We start from the raw sequence: 24,610 nt of genomic DNA on the forward strand, positions 1-24,610 counted from the left end.
AGGACGCCATTAAAAAACTGGTACAGACTCAGGTCATTATGCCAGTTCCACCTCATCTGCAAAACAAGGGATATTGGTGGTCATTCCGAGTTGTTCGCTAGCTGTTTTCGTTCGCAGTGCAGCGTTCTGGCAAAAAAGCGGCACTTCTGCGTAAGCGGCGCAATGCGCACGTGCAACGTACTTTCACAAGAGTCTAAGTAGTTTCACACAGGCTCTAGTGAAGCTTTTCAGTTGCACTGCTGCCTGCAGAGTGATTGACATGAAGTGGGCGTTACTGGGTGTTAACTGACCGTTTTCAGGGAGTGTTCGGAAAAACGCAGGAGTGGCTGGCTGAACGCAGGGCGTGTTTGTGACGTCAAAACAGGAACTGAATGGTCTGAAGTGATCGCAAGCGCTGAGTTTGTCTGGAGTTACTCTGAAACTGCTCAAAAATATTTTGCAGCCGCTCTGCGATCCTTTCGTTCGCACTTCTGCTAAGCTAAAATACACTCCCAGAGGGCAGCAGCTTTTCATTTTCATGGCTCCTAAAAACAGCTAGCGAGTGAACAACTCGGAATGAGGGCCGTTATTCCAACTTGTTTGTAGTACCGAAACTGGACGGTTCGTTAAGACCGATTTTTAATTTTAAATAGTTGAACCCGTACTTACGAGTGTTCAAATTCAAGATGGAGTGTGTGAGAGCGGTGATCTCGGGTCTGGAGGAGTTGCAATTTCTAGTGTCTCTGGATATCAAGGATGCGTACCTTCACATTCTGATCTGGCCACCTCATCAGGCTTCTCTACGGTTTGCACTGCAGGACAGCCACTACCAGTTCCAGGCCCTGCCATTTGGTCTTTCCACGGCACCAAGAGTGTTCACCAAGGTGATGGCAGAGATGATGTTTCTATTCCGCAAACAGGGAGTGAACATAATTCCATACCTGAACGATTTTCTGATAAAGGCACCGTCCAGGGAGCGGTTGTTGGACAGCACTGGCCTCTCAACCTGACAACTCCTGGATCACGGGTGGATTCTGAACTTGCCAAAATCTCACCTGGATCTGACGCAGAGGCTTCCTTTCCTGGGAGTGATACTGGACACAGAGTCTCAGGGTGGTCCTTCCCTTGGAGAAGGCTATGGAAATCCAGTCGATGGTTCGGGCTGTACTGAAGCAAACCCGGATCTCTGTGCATCCACCTTCTGGGAAAAATGGTGGCCTCTTACGAGGCGCTTCAGTACATAAGGTTTCATCCGAGGCCCTACCAGTTGGATCTGTTGGACAAATGGTCCGGATCGCATCTTCAAATGCACCAGAGGAACGGTCTGTCACCGAAAGCCAGAATCTCCCTTCTGTGGTGGCTACAGACTTCTCTCCTCGTCGAGGGTCGGAGGTTCGGGATTCAGAATTGGATTCTGCTAACCACAGACGTAAGCCTTAGATGTTGGGGAGCAGTCACCCAGAGGGTGCAGTTTCAAGGAAGATGGTCAAGTCGGGAAGTTGTCCTTCCAGTAAACATCTTGGAACTCGGTGCAATCTACAACGCCCTTCTGCAGGACTCATCTCTATTTTGGAATCAGGCCATTCAAGTCCAGTCGGACAATGTAACGGCGGTAACGTACATAAACCGACAGGGCAGAACGAAAAGTGGAGCAGCAATGTCAGAGGTGTCAAGATTTATCCTCTGGGTGGAAAAATACGCTGTGGTGTTGTCGGCGGTCTTCATTCTGGGAGTAGAGAACTGGGAAGCAGACTGCCTCAGCAGACACGACCTGCACCCGGGGAAGTGGGGTCTCCACCCGGAGGTGTTCCGGTTTTTGACACGTCGGTGGGGATATCCACAGATTGACATGATGGCCTCTCAACAAGAAGCGCTATTGTTCCAGGTCGAGAGACCCACAAGCAGTGGCGGTAGACGCTCTGACAACTCCGTGGGTCTACCAGATGGTGTATGTTTTTCCTCCAATTCCTCTGATCCCAATAATTCTGAAAAGAATAAAAAGGGAAAAGGTTCAAGCAATCCTCATTGCTCCAGACTGGCCTCGAATGGCCTGGTACGCGGATCTGCTTGAGATGCTGATCGAAGATTCGTGGCCTCTACCTCTTCGCGAGTATCTTCTGCAACAGGGCCCGTTCGTCTATCAAGACTTACCGTGGCTACGTTTAACGGCATGGAAGTTGAACGGCTGAGTCTAACCAGGAGAGGGATTCCTGACAAGGTCATCCTGACTATGATCCAAGCCAGGAAGGGGGTAACGTCTAAACATTACCACCGTATTTGGAAGAAGTATGTCTCTTGGTGTGAGAGCAGACTATTCTGCGGTGGGATTTCATCTAGGACGTCTCCTGCTTTTTCTGCAGTCGGGAGTGGATGTGGGCCTACGCCTAGGCTCCATTAAAGTCCAAGTTTCAGCCTTGTCTATTTACTTTCAGAAACAAATGGCTTCTCTCCCTGAGGTCCAGACGTTTTTGAAAGGTGTTCTGCACATCCTGCCTCCCTTTGTGCCTCCCCCCGCACCTTGGGATCTCAGTTTGGTACTACAGTTCCACCAATTGGACTAGTTACCTGTTACAGGAGGTTGACATAAAGTACCTTATGTGGAAGACCGTCACACTGTTGGCCTTGGCTTTAGCAAGACGTGTCTGAGGTAGGGGCGTTGTCTCACAAGAGCCCCTACTTAATTTTCCATGAGGACAGAGCTGAACTCGGAACGCATCAGCAATTTCTTCCTAAGGTGGTGTCCGCGTTTCACATCAACCAACCTATTGTGGTTCCGGCTGTTACGGACACCTCTGCTACTTCAAAGACTTTGGATGTTGTGAGGGCCTCAAAGGTGTACGCAAAGAGGACAGCTCGTCACAGGAAATCTGACTCGCTGTTCGTTCTCTATGATCCCAATAAAATTGGGTGTCCTGCTTCAAAGCAGTCTATTGCACACTGGATCAGGCTCACTATTCCACGGCAGGATTGACGGTTCCAAAATCAGTACAGGCCCACTCTACTAGGTCGGTGGGTTCTTCTTGGGCGGCTGCCCGGGGTGTCTCTGCTTTACAGCTCTGCCGAGCAGCTACTTGGTCAGGTTCGAACATGTTTGCAAAGTTTTAAAAGTTCTATACTTTGGCCTCTGAGGACCTTCAGTTTGGTCAATCAATTCTGCAGGTACCGCAGCACACACCCACCCGGTTTGGGTGCTTTGGTACTTCCCCATGGTACTAAATGGTTTCCCAATATCCCCAAGGACGTAAGAGAAAATAGGATTTTAATTACCTACCGGTAAATCCTTTTCTCGTAGTCTGTAGGGGATACTGGGCGCCATCCCGGTGCTTCGTTCTTCCTGCAATGTTACCTGATTAAGTATTCTGGTTTGTTCAGCTGTTGCTGTTCATGTTTCAAGTTTGGTTAGCATGGCTTTCCTATTGTTCTGTGTGCTGGTTCGTAATCTCACCACTTTCCTTATCTATCCTTCTCTCAAAGTATGTCCGTCTCCTCGGGCACAGTTTCCTAAATTGAGTTTGGTAGGAGGGCCATAGAGGGAGGAGCAAGCGCACACTATCAAATTCTTAATGTGCCCAATGCTCCAAGTAGTACCCATGGTACTAAATGGATTCCCAGTATCCCCTACGGACTACGAGAAAAGGATTTACCGGTAGGTAATTAAAATCCTATTATCGTTTGTCGGCTGTGTGATATAACGCATAGCAGGGGTAATTCAGACGTGGTTGGAGTTGCTTTACATTTCAGCAACATACTGATTTTCGGTACTTTGCACATGTGCAGGACCCATTCTCTGCATGCACGAACGGGTCCTGCGGTGACAGAAGCTGATCGGCATCAGACTGACATTGATGGACAGTCTGATGCTGTTTGGGAGCGGGGAGGGGTGGTGATGACTTCAGTTTCTCTAAAAAGAGCTATGTCGCCGCCATTGCGGTGGAAGGAAGAGGACAGAGTTTTCCCGGCCTCTGTGTACAACTTGCCGTGGCCGGCTTGTGCAGCCCTATGGGTCACACAGCCGGCTGATGGAGCCGGGGAAGATCCGATATTGTGTCCCTGAACTCCGATCAGATCAGTAATGCAGCAGAGGGCATGACGCCCCCTACTGCATTACCATATTAGTGCATATAAGCAGCAGTAATAGCAACTCCAGTGTGTACCCAGCCTTAGTGATGGGATTGGGTACAGAATCAAGTAAACAAATTTGTTCCAAACACTGTTTTGCACATTTGATGTCCACAGTTTTCTTAAATATTGCTTTGTCCTTTGTTCTTTAATGTGCCTTTTATTTGTATTTTACTTTCTATTCCCCGTTTATACAGAGCACATAAAGAGAAGAAAGGGCAAAGTATCCTGGAGGAAGAAGAGCCTAAAGATCACCAAAGCTGCAGTGCCTATATATTCTTAAAGATAAGTGAGAAGAAAAACAGCCTTGTGGTCACAAAGTGCCAACTAAGACACAACCACGCACTATGCCCTCTTGAGTTTGATTACTATTTCAAAAAGGGTTTGTTGCTGGCAAACTGCTGTCTTCCGGTACGCACCACCAACAAAATCTCTAAGCAGTTTGTGGGAGCACAGGATATAAAGCGCCTTTTATCGTACTGCAAAACCAAGGGTCACGGGGTCATGGACACATTGCAGTCTCTTGACAGCCTTTTTGATAATGATCCAGATGCTAAGGTGAAACTGGTATTCTTAGAGGATGAAGTTGTGGTCAAGACTGTATTTATCATCACTTCTTCGATGGTTTCTCTCTGCCAGCGTTTCCCATCTGTGCTTTTCTTCAACAAGGTCTTGAGTTTCAATGAAGAATTTGACTTGTTTAGTTTTCTGTGTGTGGATGATAATATGCAAGGTAGAGACTGTGCTTATCTTCTGGTCAAGAAAGGGACACCCAATGTCTTGCGTTTTACTTCGGCGTCGCTAGTGCAAAGCATTCCCGATGTAAAGTTCAAGGTACAATATGTGATACTTGGTGTAGATATCGGGGAGAAAGAGGTGATCAAAGAAATTTTTCCCCATGCGGCAGGTCAGATTTTACGTTCCCAAGTTTTACAGACCTTGCACAGTAAGGCTCATGAGATGGGCGTCAAAGAAGATGAAAAGATCTGGCCTTTGCTGTGCCGCATAGCGTCTTCTAAGTCACCTGACGAGTATAATCATGCGGTGAGAGACATGGGCTTATACTGTTCCAAAAGCTTTATGAAATATTTTATGGACCAGTGGCACACGTCTCGTGACATGTGGGTTGATATTTGGGGTTTCAGCTTGGTGCATCTTGATACCACCGAGGTTGTCTCTCAGAATAAGCAGAAGCTAACTGCACAGTTGTCTAGAAATGCAACAGTGGCCGAATGTATTCTTCTTCTTACCAATTTGCATTCCATAAACACAGAAGAACATTTAAATGAAAGTGAAATTGCCTCCCAGTACAAATCTGTTTGTAATCCCGAGGCAGCCAGTATGATTGAGGAAGAACTTGGCTTCCTAAGGGATGGTAAATATAATATCAAACAGACTCCTGGTGGGTATTCACTCCATGATGGTGTATCTGAATTTTTTATGAATCAAGATCTCCTAACATGCAGCTGTACAATCCATGTCTCTAGCCTTCTTCCCTGCCGCCACCTCTTTGCCACCCGTCTACAAACTCGGGGAGAACTTTTTGACTTACAATTGTTAGCAAAGAGCAACGCACCCCTTACATAGTTATGCAAGATTAGATGCTTTAAATGAACGAACAGTTTGTTTGAGAGGCAGAAGCCCATGTGCAATTGGACCATATTAACTCTATTGAGCCTAGTCTTCATTAGCAAAGATATTTTGACGGGTATGGGACGTTGGGTCGACACACATTGGGTCGACATGCGTTTGGTCGACCACTAAAGGTCAACATGCACTAGGTCGACAGGGTCGTTAGGTCGGCATGTGCAAGGTCGACAGGTCAAAAGGTCGACGTGGGTTTCTTGACTGTTTTTGGTGTCGTTTTCTTCGTACAGTGACGGGGAGCCCCAATTAGTGCACCGCGTCCCCTTGCACTCGCTGCGCTCTGCACAGATTACCGTTCCCATTAGTAGTCCACGTGGACTGTAAAGTATGAAAAAGGTCGAAAAATTTTAAAAACTTATGTCGACCTTTTTACCTATTGACCTTCCACATGTCGACCTCATGACCCTGTCGACCTAGTGCATCTCGACCTTTAGTGGTCGACCCAATGCATGTCGACCTAACGACCGCAACCCATTTTGACTATGAGCGTAATTAGTTTAAATCATTGACCAATTACTAGCCACCTCTTTACAACACTGCTCAGCGGTGGAGATGCTTTACATTTCTGACAGTTCTCCCTGAGCTATGTATCTATGTCTACACAGCATTAAATACAAATGCTTTTCTTATTGGATGGATAATAAAATACTAAACTTTGACTCTCTGCTGTAAGTTTTTCCAATAAACGCCACAATTGTTTTAGATCCTACGTCTAGACCTTTTGTAAGTGACTCTCATGGTTTTGTTTCTGTATAATTTGTATGCATTAGTTTAAAGCTAGCTTTAAAATATTTTTTTCTCTTACGTCCCAGAGGATGCTGGAGTCCATGAGTACCATGGGGTATAGATGGGTCCACCGGGAGCCATTGGCACTTTAATAGTTTAATAGTGTGGGCTGGCTCCTCCCTCTATGCTCCTCCTACCAGACTCAGTTTAGAAAATGTGCCCGGAGGAGCCGGTCACAACTAGGGGAGCTCTACAGAGCTTGTCTAGTAAAAAGTTTTTTAGAGTTTGTTTTACAGGGAAGCTGCTGGCAACAGCCTCCCTGCATCGAGGGACTGAGGGGAGGAGCAGTGTCCACCCTGCGGGGTCTTGAGCCACTGCCTTACGCTGACTGGACATTGAGCTCCAGAGGGGACAGATTGTGCCTCACCACAGGGGAACGCTCACCCCGGCAGCCAGCCGTCACCCCCTCACTGTACTGAAGTGTGGCGAGTTAGTCACTGTCCCCCCTTGCAAACGAGGGGGTCAGTGTGAAAAGGGCGGCTTAAGGGTGGGAACGTGGTATTAACCGCGCTCCCGGATGGCTCAGCGGTACTGCGGTGCGGCGCTGTGAGGGGCGCCCTGAGCCAGCACAGAACCCTGCACTGACCATTTCCAGCCTGTCTGGGTCCGCGGATCTCAGCCAGTGCAAATTTCCTAAGGCCAGTATAATCTTCAAGAGCGGGAAGACAGCGCCATTGAAGGGCCGGAGCTTCTCAGAGCGGACCCAGCAGCGTTCAGCGCCATTTCTCTGACGTCCTAGTGGATGCTGGGAACTCCGTAAGGACCATGGGGAATAGACGGGCACTCTAAAAGAAAGATTAGGTACTATCTGGTGTGCACTGGCTCCTCCCACTATGACCCTCCTCCAGACCTCAGTTGGATTTCTGTGCCCGGCCGAGCTGGATGCACACTAGGGGCTCTCCTGAGCTCCTAGAAAGAAAGTTTATTTTAGGTTTTTATTTTACAGTGAGACCTGCTGGCAACAGGCTCACTGCATCGAGGGACTAAGGGGAGAAGAAGCGAACCTACCTGCTTGCAGCTAGCTTGGGCTTCTTAGGCTACTGGACACCATTAGCTCCAGAGGGATCGACCGCAGGACCCGTCCTTGGTGTTCGTTCCCGGAGCCGCGCCGCCCCTTACAGAGCCAGAAGCACGAAGATGGTCCGGAAAATCGGCGGCAGAAGACTTCAGTCTTCACCAAGGTAGCGCACAGCACTGCAGCTGTGCGCCATTGCTCCTCATGTACACCTAACACTCCGGTCACTGATGGGTGCAGGGCGCTGGGGGGGGGGGCGCCCTGAGCAGCAATAAAAACACCTTGGCTGGCAAAATAATCACAATATATAGCCCCAGAGGCTATATATGTGATAAATACCCCTGCCAGATTCCATAAAAAAGCGGGAGAAAAGTCCGTGAAAAAGGGGCGGAGCTATCTCCCTCAGCACACTGGCGCCATTTTCTCTTCACAGTGCAGCTGGAAGACAGCTCCCCAGGCTCTCCCCTGTAGTTTGCAGGCTCAAAGGGTTAAAAAGAGAGGGGGGGGGGCACTAAATTTAGGCGCAATATTGTATATACAAGCAGCTATTGGGAAAAATTCACTCAATATAGTGTTAATCCCTAAATTATATAGCGCTCTGGTGTGTGCTGGCATACTCTCTCTCTGTCTCCCCAAAGGGCTGTGTGGGGTCCTGTCCTCAGTCAGAGCATTCCCGGTGTGTGTGCGGTGTGTCGGTACGGCTGTGTCGACACGTTTGATGAGGAGGCTTATTTGGTGGCAGAGCAGATGCCGATAAATGTGATGTCGCCCCCTGTGGGGCCGACACCAGAGTGGATGGATAGGTGGAAGGTATAAACCGACCGTGTCAACTCCTTACATAAAAGGCTGGATGACGTAACCGCTGTGGGACAGCCGGCTTTTCAGCCCGCGCCTGCCCAGGCGTCTCAAAGGCCATCAGGGGCTCAAAAACGCCCGCTCCCTCAGATGGCAGACACAGAAGTCGACACGGAGTCTGACTCCAGTGTCGACGAGGTTGAGACATATACACAATCCACTAGGAACATCCGTTACATGATCCCGGCAATAAAAAAATGTGTTACACATTTCTGACATTAACCCAAGTACCACTAAAAAAGGGTTTTATGTTTGAGGAGAAAAAGCAGGCAGTGTTTTGTTCCCCCATCAAATGAGTGAATGAAGTGTGAAAAAGCGTGGGTTCCCCTGATAAGAAACTGGTAATTTCTAAAAAGTTACTGATGGCATACCCTTTCCCGCCAGAGGATAAGTTACGCTGGGAGATATCCCCTAGGGTGGATAAGGCGCTCACACACGTTTGTCAAAAAAGGTGGCACTGCCGTCTTAGGATACACGGCCACTTTGAAGGTACCTGCTGATAAAAAGCAGGAGGCTATCCTGAAGTCTGTATTTACACACTCAGGTACTAGACTGAGACCTGCAGATAGTGCTGCTGCAGCGTGGTCTGTAACCCTGTCAAACAGGGATACTATTTTGCGAACATAAGACGTCGTCTTATATATGAGGGATGCACAGAGGGATATTTTGCCGGCTGGCATCCAGAATTAATGCAATGTCCATTCTGTCAGGAGGGTATTAGAGACCCGACACTGGACAGGTGATGCTGACTTTAAAAGGCACATAGAGCCTTATAAGGGTGAGGAATTGTTTGGGGATGGTCTCTGGGACCTCGTATCCACAGCAACAGCTGGGAAGAAAAATTTTTTACCTCAGGTTTCCTCACAGCCTAAGAAAGCACTGTATTATCAGGTACAGTCCTTTCGGCTTCAGAAAAGCAAGCGGGTCAAAGGCGCTTCCTTTCTGCACAGGGACGAGGAAGAGGGAAAAAGCTGCACCAGTCAGCCAGTTCCCAGAATCAAAATTCTTCCCCCGCTTCCTCTGAGTCCACCGCATGACGCGGGGGCTCCACAGGCGTAGCCAGGTACGGTGGGGGGCCGCCTCAAAAATTTCAGCGATCAGTGAGCTCGCTCACAGGTGGATCCCTGGATCCTTCAAGTAGTACCTCAGGGGTACAAGCTGGAATTCGAGGCGTCTCCCCCCCGCCGTTTGCTCAAATCTGCCTTGCCGACAACTCCCTCAGGCAGGGAGGCTGTGCTAGAGGCAATTCACAAGCTGTATTCCCAGCAGGTGATAGTCAAGGTGCCCCTACTTCAACAAGGACGGGGTTACTATTCCACACTGTTTGTGGTACCGAAACCGGATGGTTCGGTGAGACCCATTTTAAATTTGAAATCCTTGAACACATACATAAAAAAATTCAAGTTCAAGATGGAATCGCTCAGGGCGGTTATTGCAAGCCTGGAGGAGGGGGATTACATGGTATCCCTGGACATCAAGGATGCTTACCTACATGTCCCCATTAACCATCCTCACCAGGAGTACCTCAGATTTGTGGTACAGGATTGCCATTACCAATTCCAAACACTGCCGTTTGGACTGTCCACGGCACCGAGGGTCTTTACCAAGGTAATGGCAGAAATGATGATACTCCTTCGAAAAAAGGGAGTTTTAATTATCCCGTACTTGGACGATCTCCTTATAAAGGCGAGGTCCAAGGAGCAGTTGTTGGTCGGAGTAGCACTATCTCGGGAAGTGCTACAACAGCACGGATGGATTCTAAACATTCCAAAGTCACAGCTGGTTCCTACCACACGCCTACTGTTCCTGGGGATGGTTCTGGACACAGAACAGAAAAAAGTGTATCTCCCGCAGGAGAAAGCCAAGGAGCTGTCATCTCTAGTCAGAGACCTCCTGAAACCAAAACAGGTATCGGTACATCACTGCACACGAGTCCTGGGAAAAATGGTAGCTTCTTACGAAGCAAATTCCATTCGGCAGGTTCCATGCAAGAACTTTTCAGTGGGACCTCTTGGACAAGTGGTCGGGATCGCATCTTCAGATGCATCGGCTGATAACCGTGTCTCCAAGGACCAGGGTATCTCTACTGTGGTGGCTGCAGAGTGCTCATCTTCAAGAGGGCCGCAGATTCGGTATACAGGACTGGGTCCTGGTAACCACGGATGCCAGCCTTCGAGGCTGGGGGGCAGTCACACAGGGAAGAAATTTCCAAGGACTTTGGTCAAGTCAGGAGTCGTCCCTACACATAAATATTCTGGAACTGAGGGCCATTTACAATGCCCTAAGTCTGGCAAGGCCTCTGCTTCAAAACCAGCCGGTACTGATCCAATCAGACAACATCACGGCAGTCGCCCATGTAAACCGACAGGGCGGCACAAGAAGCAGGATGGCGATGGCAGAAGCCACAAGGATTCTCCGATGGGCGGAAAATCACGTCTTCGCACTGTCAGCAGTGTTCATTCCGGGAGTGGACAACTGGGAAGCAGACTTCCTCAGCAGACACGACCTACACCCGGGAGAGTGGGGACTTCATCCAGAAGTCTTCCAACTGTTGGTAAACCGTTGGGAAAGGCCACAGGTGGACATGATGGCGTCCCGCCTAAACAAAAAACTAGATATTGCGCCAGGTCAAGGGACCCTCAGGCAATAGCTGTGGACGCTCTAGTGACATCGTGGGGGTACCAGTCGGTTTATGTATTCCCTCCTCTGCCTCTCATACCAAAGGTACTGAGAATAATAAGAAAACGAGGAGTAAGAACGATACGCGTGGTTCCGGATTGGCCAAGAAGAGCTTGGTACCCAGACCTTCAAGAAATGATATCAGAGGACCCATGGCCTCTACCGCTCAGACAGGATCTGCTACAGCAGGGGCCCTGTCTGTTCCAAGACTTACCGCGGCTGCGTTTGACGGCATGGCGGTTGAATTCCGGATCCTAAAGGAAAAGGGCATTCCGGAGGAAGTCATTCCGGAGGAAGTCATTCCTACGCTGATAAAAGCCAGGAAAGAAGTAACCGCAAACCATTATCACCGTATTTGGCGAAAATATGTTGCGTGGTGTGAGGCCAGGAAGGCCCCAACAGAGGAATTTCAGCTGGGTTGTTTTCTGCACTTCCTACAGTCAGGAGTGACTATGGGCCTAAACTTGGGTTCCATTAAGGTCCAGATTTCGGCTCTGTCGATTTTTCTTCCAGAAAGAACTGGCTTCACTGCCTGGAGTTCAGACATTTGTAAAGGGAGTGCTACATATTCAGCCCCCTTTTGTGCCTCCTGTGGCACCTTGGGATCTCAACGTGGTGTTGCGTTTCCTAAAATCACATTGGTTTGAGCCACTTAAAACTGTGGATTTGAAATATCTCACGTGGAAAGTGGTCATGTTATTGGCCTTGGCTTCGGCCAGGCGTGTGTCAGAATTGGCGGCTTTGTCATGTAAAAGCCCTTATCTGATTTTCCATATGGATAGGGCAGAATTGAGGACTCGTCCCTAGTTTCTCCCTAAGGTGGTATCAGCTTTTCACTTGAACCAACCTATTGTGGTGCCTGCGGCAACTAGGGACTTGGAAGATTCCAAGTTACTGGACGTAGTCAGGGCCTTAAAATTTTTATTTCCAGGACAGCTGGAGTCAGGAAAACTGACTCGCTTTTTATCCTGTAGGCACCCAACAAAATAGGTGTTCCTGCTTCTAAGCAGACTATTGCTCGCTGAATTTGTAGCACAATTCAGCTGGAGCATTCTGCGGCTGGATTGCCGCATCCTAAATCAGTAAAAGCCCATTCCACAAGGAAAGTGGGCTCATCTTGGGCGGCTGCCCGAGGGGGTCTCGGCTTTACAACTTTGCCGAGCTGCAACTTGGTCAGGGGCAAACACGTTTGCTAAATTCTACAAATTTGGTACCCTGGCTGAGGAGGACCTTGAGTTCTCTCATTCGGTGCTGCAGAGTCATCCGCACTCTCCTGCCCGTTTGGGAGCTTTGGTATAATCCCCATGGTCCTTACGGAGTTCCCAGCATCCACTAGGACGTCAGAGAAAAAAAGATTTTACTCACCGGTAAATCCATTTCTCGTAGTCCGTAGTGGATGCTGGGCGCCCATCCCAAGTGCGGATTGTCTGCAATACTTGTATGTAGTTATTGCCTAACTAAGGGTTATTGTTGAGCCATCTGTTGAGAGGCTCAGTTATATTTCATACTGTTAACTGGGTATAGTATCACGAGTTATACGGTGTGATTGGTGTGGCTGGTATGAGTCTTACCCGGGATTCAAAATCCTTCCTTATTGTGTCAGCTCTTCCGGGCACAGTATCCTAACTGAGGTCTGGAGGAGGGTCATAGTGGGAGGAGCCAGTGCACACCAGATAGTACCTAATCTTTCTTTTAGAGTGCCCAGTCTCCTGCGGAGCCCGTCTATTCCCCATGGTCCTTACGGAGTTCCCAGCATCCACTACGGACTACGAGAAATAGATTTACCGGTGAGTAAAATCTTATTTTTTTTCCTGCCTGCAATCACTGCCAGTGGATATCCAGGTCCAGCCACGGCAACTCCAGCTATCTGTACGGTACCAGGGGGCTGTATTTAGGCTGTGTCACCTATTAAGGGACACAGTCAGCGCTGGTTAGGGTCTCCCTATACCTCTAATAGCGCTGTGTGTGGGATGGCTCCAATCTCTGTCTCTCTGCCATTCTTGGGGGGGAAACTCTGTCTAGTAAATACCCTGTGTGTTTGTGGGGTGTTTGTCAACATGTCTAGGGACAATGTTTCATATGCTGGAGAGGATTTGTCTTCCCAGGAAGACTCCATACCATGTAATCAGGATTGCACTGTTGTAGCGCAGATCCCAGCTAGAGAACCGGAGTGGTTAGCCTCTCTTTGGGGGACTATTTCTCAGATTTCTGATAGGGTTGCTAGGACTGAGCATGCCACTCAGGTCCTACAATCCTCAATGGTTGCATGGTCTGATACTGCTTCCTCGGGGTCCCCTGTGGTACATTCTTAGAAACTTGCAATGCTTACTGTCAAAGTCAGAAAAATATCTCTATGCACACTACCATATTTGCACCTCACACAGGTCCGTGCTGCGCGTGCGTACGCTCTCCCGTACGTGCGCATACTCACAGTCGCGGGCACCCGCAGGCGCATGGTATGCGTATTTACGGTAGAGTTTATGCGATCATAGCGTGCGACTCAATCATTACATATTTTCACTAATAATGTATTTTGTAGATCATGGTCCCTTTGATAGATTCTGAAAGTTTGGTTAATATAGAATGTTTATGAACAGAGGAATCCCTCTTTGTTTGATACGAAGGGTCAGATAGGGGTAATACAGTGGTGTTTAGTACCCATCGGAAGAATATTTAATTAGAAATATTCCGGTGTTGGTTTGAAGCAGATCAATCGCTCGTGCGAATAGTTATGGACATAAGAAGTTTATGAACATTTACTTTATTTGCACTTTATTACCCATACGGCGGGAAACCCAGTTTCCCTCCCACCTGAGCAGTTGGAAATAGTCACAGCCCACCTGTATGAATCAACCTATGACCTTTTGTTATAATGCAAAGCCGAATTCCTGTGTCCAATGAACAATGAGATTGTAGGGACCATTGAATTGTATTGTGTGTGGGGCATAAATAGCAGGCCGACCATATCCAACTTCACTCTCTTCAACGGTTCTCATTGCTGATAATCGGGAGCTGGATATCGAGGCGCATGCGATCGTTCCCCTTGTGCGTAAGTTCTCTCCGTAATCATATTGTCTTACTGTGAGCCATTTCTCTCTCTCCCTCTCTTCTCTTTCTCTCGTATTTTTCCTTGATTGGACTTGAATTGTATTGTATTGTATTTCCTGTGTAGTTATCTGGTTAGTTGGTTTATGTTATATTGTAGTGTATGCTTTGTACTGTGATTCCTTTTGCAAGTATAATAGTCATAATACACATAATAGGTTTCGGACCCTAAGCCCAGGTATCTGTGTATTCTTTATAGTGTTAAGTATTCCCTGAGCATCGGTGACGCTCAAGCAGCTTTGTAGTTAATCAGGTTACACAAGGTTGCACTTACACTTTGTCTCTACATTAAGGTTTGCTGTGTATTTCATTGCCAAAGGTATAGATATAAAGGTTTAACGTTGTGAGCGTCTGCATCGCTGGTGATCTCCTCGTGGTCCCGAGCGCTGCTACGCTATAGCGATTCATTACGATAAGTCAACAGCCAATAGTCTGCCTGCCTGCGATCACTTGGCCGTGAGTGAACGTGACGCCTGAGCGTCTCGATCACGGCTAAGCGATCGATACGCAACTTGCGTACCCTTACGGTACTTCTTACGTAGATAGCGTACCGTGTTCTTAGACCTCATAAAGGGTTATATACACGATAAATATTTAGCTTTATCAATTGGCGGCTCGTCCTGTCCTTCACATATCTGCACTAGGTAGATCAGCAGACATTATCCCTCAGCAAAGGGCGGGAGGTTGTCTCGTAGTGCTGACGGGATAAGCGTCTGCTTCGCTTAGATAAGAGTGCTGAAGGAATCCGGGAACCGGAGGTAAGAACAAAACGCTAGTGTCTTTTAAAACTGTTTATTCTTCTGTCTTGCGTACATACGCACGCACACATATATATCTGCATTTCCGTTTCATTTTCGTATATCATTCTCCTGTCTGCCAGTTTTATAGTTGAAAAAAAAAGTGCCAAAAGAGATTTGCTGTTATTTCATAAGTTTAAGAATAGAGGTAATATAGTTAAAAGATAGACAAACACACAGTTTTGCCTGGAAGATAAGGCGAAGTCAGTGTGTTGTGTGGTAGATGACCAGGGATCATCTACATTGATAAAAATATAAATTGTGTTACGGTGGATCTTTGCTTTGCGTACACGTGTCCCTAACAAAAGACTTGTGTACGCAATCCAAAGGCAGACGCACGCAGCGTACATTACGCAACGGAGCATCCAGTTACGCCCACGTAGCTCAAGTCACGATAAGTTGATTTTTAACGCAACGCGATAAGTAACGCAAAGCGGTAAATAGCGCCACAGGCGATAAATAACGCAAGTCTATTTTTGGAAATCCAAAATTTAAATTAACAGATCCTGCTCCTAATTGGTAACACAGCTGGGCTAAAGAAAAATTTCTGCGCAGAAATAGAAATAGAAGCAAAAGTGTACATGTGATGAGTGAGTGTTTTTGTATTACATAAGTTTATATAACTTAAAGGTTGAACCACAAGAAAAGTCGAGTACTCGTGAGGTACACGCGTGTAAGTGACGTGCACGGTGGCTAGGGAGGCATCCTTGGTTAAACATAATATTTGAGCATTAGAGTATAGCGGACCAGTATAGAACAAGACCAGGAGGTCAGACCAGGAGGTCGTACAGAACAAGACCAGGAGGTCATAGTAGACCAGCAGGTCCAGGTACAGTAAACAGGGAAGTCCGCTATACAGTTCAGAGGCACAACACCAAGAGAAGGGTTGGTGCAAGACCCATATAGGCCGTACAAGCTCTGGCTGAAGGAATTCGCAGTCGTAAGTTTCGATTCCATTGGTCTTTCCGTACACAAGCTTAGTTGTTTGTGTACTGAACGACTGGACCGCACGTAATTGTGTACAGTAGTTAGTAATCTGACCTAGTACCATAAGAGTAAAGGGGTCACAAACGCTATTTGTACATTCTGACGTGATTTTGTGTAATTTTTTATTTTTCAAGAAGGGAAGTTCGCTGGTCACTCAGGAACTATCTGACAAACCTCACCTTTACTGGAAAGAGTAAGTGTTCTGCGGATAACCCTCGCATGTTCCAGTAAACAACGGTTTTTATAGGTGCCCTGGGTCGAGTGCGCCAGCACCATATCGGTGTGATCAGGTCGCATTGGTCGGCGTGGGCGAGTGAGTGGGGTAAACCGCCACCGTCAGCCTATTGTGAACAATCTGGTTTTCTGTAAGGGTTCGCTGAAGACCTTGGTATAGAGATCAGAGGTAGAGCAAGCAACGCCTGCAGAGTTATGGGGGCCAGTTGTTCAGGTAGGGGGCGATCAACCTCGGTTCGGGTTGATTCAGTGGTCCGACCAATTGGGTCGGCCAGGTATATCATGTGTGAGAAATATGGAAGTCACACAGAGGTTTTATGTGATGAATGGGAGAGAATGACGGTACAAGACCGGGAGAAATTCCCAAGAATAGGTAGCTTCAGCCCAGAGGTGTTACAAAATTTAAGGAGGAGGATATGTCTCATAAAATCAACAAAGAGACGAGTTCAGCATTATGATTATTTACAGTTGTGGCAACAGGAAGGTGAGATACAGAGAGGTTTGGCTCAGGCGGCGGGATCTGGCTCTCACAGAAAACTGATTGCCACGGCCCCGCCGCCACCATATATATCAGGAGAGAAGTTGATTACGGAGAAAGACGCACTAAGGTGTAACACAAAATCACTTAGTAACTGTGTAAATGTTAATGATAATGTTAACCCATTAACCCATGCAAGTATTAACCCGTGCAAGTTGTACCCTGTTTTGAACTTTCCTCAGGAGTGTGATCAAGAGGACGAAGCGACAACGATTTCAGCGCTCTCTCTAGCAGCCACCATAGCAGAGACCACAGTAGGCACAGCAACACCCACGAGATTAGTAAAGGCCCCTAGCGGAGGGATAGGTGAGGTCGTATCAACTGGTAAGTACGGCACCATGCATTATGCTGAGACTATTTCACCACAAGCTGTAGAATCTACACAGAATGAGGTTGTTAGAATTACTCCTGTTAGGGTAATAGCAGTTCCCAATGGGAAAACAGATGTATCAGGAGCCACTCCCATAAGGAACATTGCCATGTACAGCCCATTTTCCCGAATGGAATTAAGGACCATAGTGTCTGAATTCCCTGACCCTAGAAAAGATTTAGTTGCCAGCCAAAAATACATCACAGACTTAGGAAACACTTTAGAGCCCAATAATAAAGATTGGCAGATATTGCTAAAAGCTTGTTTACCCTCCAATGTCGACTCAGCTCAATTTTTAGCTGATTGTGGACTAGATCTGGATGTACCTCTTACAGATGTGTACAACAAAGATAACGTAAGAAGGATAAACTTACAGTTAAAGGAGCATTTCCCAGCAGTTGTTAAATGGAACAAAATATTTTCCATTAAACAAAAAGAGTCAGAAACAGCTGCAGAATATTTCCACCGGGCACTATTAGAAATGGCAAAGTACACTGGTATAGAGGACATTAGGACAAATCCAAACCATCGAGAAGTAGCAGTATCTGTACTAATGGATGGTTTGAAGGAAACATTAAAGGCAAGGGTACAGACCACGCAACCATGTTGGCGAGGTCTGTCAGTGTCCACTTTGAGAGAGGCTGCTATTGATCACGACCGAAACATCACCAGACACAGGGAGTCGCAGAGTGATAAGCTAATGTCAGTAAGTATACAGGCTCTGACCACAAAGCAGCCTGCGTATGTACCATCCAACCCTGTGGGTAAGTCAACTATGATAACATGTTATTCTTGTCAAAGACAGGGACACTATGCACGAGACTGTAGAGCGAAAAATTCGCAAAGATCATACCAACCCCCTAGACAACGACACGACACACGACATTGGGAGCAAGGTCCGCAGAAACGGAGTTATGAGCCACATACAGGGGAAACAAAAAGATATCCCCCAAACAGAGACTGGCATGCCTCTGGTAGTTCCCAACTATCTCCCTCACAAATAGTTGCTGCCAGCGGGATTCAGGGAGGTCACCATACCCAATAGGGGTGTGGCCATACCTGTAATCTGCAGCCAGTGAAATTGATTGCCAACCTTGAAAGTGAACCCGAGGTCGCAATTAATGTAGCTGGTAAAACTTTGAACTTTCTTGTAGACACAGGGGCGGCCAAGTCAGTGATAAATTCGACAGTGGGCATGAGGACCACTGGTAGGACAATTCCAGCCATGGGAGTAACAGGAGTAGTCCAGCACTACCCTGTTAGCAAACCAGCCGAGATTACAATAGGGCCTTTGCATACCAAGCATTCCTTTTTGCTGGCTGCATCGGCACCAACCAATCTCCTGGGAAGAGACTTACTGTGTAAAATGGGGTGCGTCATTTATTGTACTCCTGAAGGTGTATTCTTGGACATACCTGAGAAACACGCTCAGGAAGTGCGAGACATGTTAGACTCCCCATCAAAATTAATGTCACATACCATTATGACAAATAGGAATCCATCCCAAGTAGAAGAGATGACATCTCAGATACCAGAGTCACTTTGGACAAAAGACGGACAGGACACTGGATTAATGGCAAACGTAGCTCCAGTAGTTGTACAAGTAAAAGATGGTAGGATAGCTCCAAAAATCCCACAGTATCCTCTGAAGCCAGAGGTGGAGTTAGGAGTTTACCCAGTAATAGAGCGCTTGCTACAACAGGGCATTCTGGTAAGAACGTCCAGCACTGCCAATAGTCCCATCTTCCCTGTTAAGAAGAGTGGGGGGAGGGGTTACAGGCTAGTGCAGGATCTAAGGGGGATTAACAAAATAGTTGAGTCAGTTCCCCGTAGTGCCAAATCCAGCTGTCATCCTAATGCAAATCCCTCCCACTGCCAAATTTTTCACTGTTATTGACCTCTGCTCCGCTTTCTTTTCGGTACCTCTGCACCCTGACAGCCAATATTTGTTTGCATTCACATACAGAGGAGTCCAATACACGTGGACTCGATTGCCCCAAGGTTTCATAGATAGTCCAAGTATATTTTCTCAGGCTTTGCATGATTGTTTACAGTCTTTCCAACCAGACAGTGGATCAGTATTGATACAGTATGTGGACGATTTATTACTGTGTTCAGATTCACTGGAAGCATCTCTGAAGGATACGAAACAGCTCCTGTTTCATCTTTCAGACACCGGACACAAGGTGTCCAAAGACAAGTTGCAATTATGCCAAACTAAGGTAAAATATTTGGGACACTGTCTAACACAAGGACTGAGACACCTGACCGCTGATAGAATCCAAGCAATTAGAGACATGACCCTGCCACAAACCCAGCAACAGATCAGAACGTTTTTAGGAATGTGTGGGTATTGCCGTAATTGGATCCCAGGGTTTTCCATTTTAGCGTTACCTTTGCAGGAAATGGTCTCCTCGAACAAACCTGATAGGATTTCGCATACAGACGAGTCCGAAACAGCATTTGAGAGACTCAAACAGTGCCTAACGCAGGGACCAGCACTAGGTATGCCAGACTATGGGAAACCCTTTGAACTATACGGAACAGAAAGTGCTGGTTGCGCGGCAGGCGTACTAACCCAAAAACACGGTGATGCCAGCAGGCAGTTGCATACTACAGCGCTCAGCTAGATACGGTAGCGCGATCCCTCCCCACATGCTTGCGAAGCGTTGCTGCGATAGCATTGCTAGTGACAAAAAGCGAAGATGTCGTGCTAGGCCACAACCTCACAATCCATACGCCACATGCGGTATCAGCCTTATTGAATTCTGCCCAAACCAGACACGTCTCATCAGCGAGGTTTACAAGATGGGAATTAGCACTAATGGCCCCCGTAAACATCACCATAAGGAGATGCAGTGCATTAAATCCTGCAACATATCTCCCAGGTGTGCCTGGTCAGGCACAAAGGGTGGAAGGTGAGAGTGCTGGGGAAGGAGGATTTAATACAAAGGAAGATACACATGATTGTATGGAATATTTGACCCAAAATTTTACCGCAAGGCCTGACATCAGTGACAACCCACTGGAAGATGCAGAACTCACGTTCTACACGGACGGTAGTTGTCACAGACAGTCAGACTCGGGAGACTTGTGTACTGGATACGCAGTCGTAGATGACCAAGACACCATAGAAGCGGAACCGCTAGGCCCACCTCACTCAGCCCAGGTTGCTGAACTGGTCGCCCTAACCAGAGCATGTGAATTGGCTAAGGGTAAGTCAGCCAATATCTACACCGATTCTAGATACGCATTCGGGGTAGTCCATGATTTCGGAGCCCTATGGCGCCTCAGAAATTTCATGACGGCAGCTGGTACACCGGTAGCGCATGCAGCTCACATAAAAAGGCTTCTAACAGCGATACAGGAACCCGACAGAGTGGCTGTTATCAAATGTAAAGCACACACATATAGCCAAGACCCGGTATCACTTGGTAACAGCCGAGCAGACGAAGCTGCTAAGTTAGCAGCTGCTACCCCCATACAGACAGACACCACACAACTGATGGTATTCAATACCATCAACACACAGAAGTTGTGTAAAATGCAAAATTTGTGTTCCACACAGGAAAAGGCAGTCTGGAAGGCAAAGGGATGTGGCCAAGAGTCCTCAGGACTCTGGACGGATGGACATGGTAAACCAGTGGCCCCCAGAGCATATCTTCCATGTCTGGCTGAAGCAGCTCACGGGCTGACTCATCTAGTTAAGGAGGGAATGTGCAAATTGGTAAGAGCCTATTGGTGCGCCCCAGGATTCTCCTCTCATGCGAGTAAAAGAGCAATGTCATGCCTTACCTGTCTGAGAAAGAATATTGGAAAGGCAATACCTACAGAACCATCCCATATCCCACCTGCCGGCGGCCCTTTCCAGGTAATACAAATTGACTTCATTCAATTACCCCCTTGTCGGAATTTGAAATATGTACTTGTTTGTATAGATGTTTTCTCGAATTGGGTCGAAGCATTTCCTGCAGCTACAAATACCGCTATGTTTACAGCTAAGAAAATTGTGCAGGAATTTGTATGTAGATATGGTATCCCTAGAATAATCGAAAGTGATAGGGGTACCCATTTTACAGGTGATGTCTTTCAAGGAATGTGTAAGTTGATGGGAATTGATAGCAAGCTGCACACTCCGTACCGTCCACAGGCGAGTGCGAAGGTCGAAAGAGTGAACAGCACTATTAAAAATAAATTGAGTAAAGTGATGGCAGAGACAGGATTGACATGGCCAGAAGCTTTACCCATTGTATTGTACAGTATCAGAACCACTCCCAGGTCCCCTCTTAATCTGTCCCCCTTTGAAATCTTATTTGGTCGACAACCGCATGTCATGATTAACCCTCAGGATGATTTGAAATGTAACAATGAAGTAACTGTAAAGTACTTGATTAACATGAGTAAACAGTTAAGGAATCAAAATGATAATCTAAAGTTGGTGATTCCTGATCTACCTGATAGTAGTTGTCATGACATTGAACCTGGGGATTATGTAATGATACGAAATTTTCTACGCTCAGGTTGCCTTATTGACAGATGGGAAGGACCATACCAGGTCTTATTGACTAGCACTACAGCATTGAAGGTTGCTGAGAGAGAGACTTGGGTCCATTCATCCCACTGCAAGAAGGTTGCTGATCCAGAGAAGTCCCGTGATAAGGAACAGACGGTAGAGGTTGTATCACTGGAGTGTCTGTTCCAGGAGGACTGAGGCGGCACCTGAGCCTTGAAGACCGAGAGCTGTTGTCGACTCCCCACTCCCTTTTATTGTTTTTCTTCCACTTCCCATCCTCTCTCCCTCAAATGTATTTTTCCTCCTTCTCATTCTTCTTCGTCTCCTCCTCAAAGATGGACTTGCCCCAAGAGACTGTGATCCGGATTTTCCTGTTGACCATGATGTTGACCAGAGCAGTCTGTTCCGGCGAGAGTACCATGGAGGTCGATAGAGGTTCTGGAATGGGTTCTGATGATAAAGATGGAGGCGTAGTTTTCCAAGATCAACCTAACCAACTAGCAAAGGCGAGTATCAGAAAACGATCCGATAGCATTGACCATAGAAGAAATTGTGACGGATTGTTAGCTGAAGAAAATTGTATCTGTAGGCTCTGTAACAATGTCATTGAAGATGGGTGCATTAAGAAATGCCAATCCAGTTTTAATATCCATATGGACCGGCATCCATTGAGTGATTATCACTCCTTAGTGGGTAATGTATTAAACAAAACAGATTGTTGGGTATGCTCTCAAGTACCTCAGGGTCATAGCAAATCAGGGCTAGTACCATTTCCTTTAACGATAGGGGAGGTACTTGAGTTAAATGGTGGGAGACCGGTGGACCGGAGGTTTAATATCTCCAGCCCTCCTAGTTTGAAGCTCCACCAATACCACGTGGATAGGTCCCTATTATGTTTTAACATCTCCAATCCCAGAAAGCCGGGAAATTGGGAAGTATCATGGAGTAACCACACCATGACCTTTTCACATAGAGCAGATAGAATGCCTACAGATACAGAGCTTGTACGCCACATAGCCAGTAGAGGAAAATCTTTCCGGTATAGATACACCTTAGGAAATAGGATTACTAGAGTTGGAGAAGTATCACCAGGATACTGTGCACATATCGTACAACCTGATACGTGCATTAAGCAGATGGAAGAATTAGGGCTAGGAGATTTCACCTGGAAGGTGTGTAATATGGTAATGTCTTTCTCCGTCCCATATGTTCTCCCCGATGATGCATATTTCATATGCGGGAGAAAGGCGTACAAGTGGCTTGCCCCAAACTCTGAAGGATTGTGTTATATTGGAAGAGTATTGCCTGAAGTAATGACTGTAACTCATGATAAAATGAAAGACATACACCGTGGTGCCCAAGCTCCTTATACTCACACTCATTACGAGCACCTCGTTAAAAGACAACTGTCAGAAAGGTTAGAGCATCCGGCCTCTGATCTGATCCATGAATCCACCGGGATTCAGGTTCTGGTGGCGTTAGATTTCACTCGCACCGCTCGAGGAGTGATGAATTATAGATACATTTCTGCACTCGCCAATTTGTTAGATAATATCACTGAAATGTATGATGACACGTTTAGATATACTGGAAGAGAACTTCAGGCTTATAAAACAGAACTGGTACAGCATAGAATGGTTCTTAATTACCTCACAGCAGTGACAGGCGGATATTGTGTTACATTGGCAACACAGTACGGCGTGAAGTGTTGCACGTATATCACAAATAGCACCGAGGATCCGGTAGAGGTCATAGACCAAAAGATGGACGATATTCTCCAATTAAAGTGGGAATTTCGCCGAAAACACAATCTCACTCTTGCTGCTGTAGGTAATGAGCTGACTGGTTGGGTGTCATGGTTGAACCCGCGAAATTGGTTCTCTGGTTTAGGAGACTGGGCTCAAGGAGTCATAATGGATGTTGGGAAGTTTCTACTATGTATCTTAGGTGTCGTTATATCGATTGGATTGATATTTAGATGCGGGCAGGCTTTAATGAGGTGCAAACAAAGTACCAGAGTGATGAGTTTGAGGAGTGAGGAAACTGTAATTAACCTGGATTTGATTTACGACCCAACGATAGAAACAATGATGTGATGAAAATGCGATTTCTACGGTCCGTTTCTTTCACCTGTTTTTCTGGTTTTTCTCCAAGATAACAAGACCCCCTTGGACGAGGAAGTTGATGAGACGCTATACAGACAACGGATAGACCAAAGAAGAAGTTTTTGACCACTTGAGATATGGACACTTGATGAACTTTGCCATGGATCCCCAGTTTCCCTAGAATTCTTAAAATTACGCTAGCCCAACATTTTTTGTAAATCTAATGGCATTGACAAAGCTTATTGCTCACGCTTAATGAGCAAAACAGCGCAAAGAAGACGACTTTCAACTGATACCGAACAAAACTCCAACCGACAGATGTACATTAACCTGACATAGAATACCACCGCATTTACCGTAATTATGTCTTTTCTTCATTTCTACAACCCTCAGGTAATGACACACATAGTATAGGGAATACAGGCACAGATATCAGCAATCACATATTCCCCCATTCATGTATCATCAACTAAAATGTGCTCCCCATTTTGTTCAAAATCCGAAAAGAGCTCGGTAAAGTTTGACAGCCCATCCACAGACCTGTACCACGGGATAAGAAGGAATTCAAATGTATACTTCGCAATACCTCGAAGCTTGATTTACAACACGTACGGCACGATGATACATGACCCCCCAAACATGGACTCATACACACATGCTTCTGCTATCTCACTAGGTCATACCCTCTTCCCACCTACTCCTCTCTCCTCCCTTACCCAACCATGGAAATGAATTAACCCCTGACATATATTTTTCTCCTTTTGAAATGTTTTCAGGAAGTGGCAGTTATTATTGACTGCCAAAGGGTGGACTGTCAAAGTCAGAAAAATATCTCTATGCACACTACCATATTTGCACCTCACACAGGTCCGTGCTGCGCG

The 24,610-nt window shown here is 46.7% G+C and overlaps 1 protein-coding gene across 4 annotated transcripts in view; it reads left to right on the forward strand.

Annotated features, from left to right (window-relative positions):
* The window catches only part of ZSWIM9 (zinc finger SWIM-type containing 9), a 62,613-nt gene extending 56,164 nt beyond the window's left edge, over positions 1-6,449 (forward strand). For all 4 annotated transcript variants that reach the window (XM_063942672.1, XM_063942671.1, XM_063942673.1 and 1 more), the window contains one exon: positions 4,296-6,449. In XM_063942672.1, the coding sequence (XP_063798742.1) occupies positions 4,296-5,685 (1,390 nt within the window). In that variant the 3' untranslated portion in view covers positions 5,686-6,449. The remainder of the gene's footprint in view (positions 1-4,295) is intronic.
* The last annotated feature ends 18,161 nt before the right edge of the window (positions 6,450-24,610 follow it).

This window comes from Pseudophryne corroboree, chromosome 10 (assembly GCF_028390025.1).
Source record: "Pseudophryne corroboree isolate aPseCor3 chromosome 10, aPseCor3.hap2, whole genome shotgun sequence".
Classification (NCBI taxonomy): Eukaryota; Metazoa; Chordata; class Amphibia; order Anura; family Myobatrachidae; genus Pseudophryne; species Pseudophryne corroboree.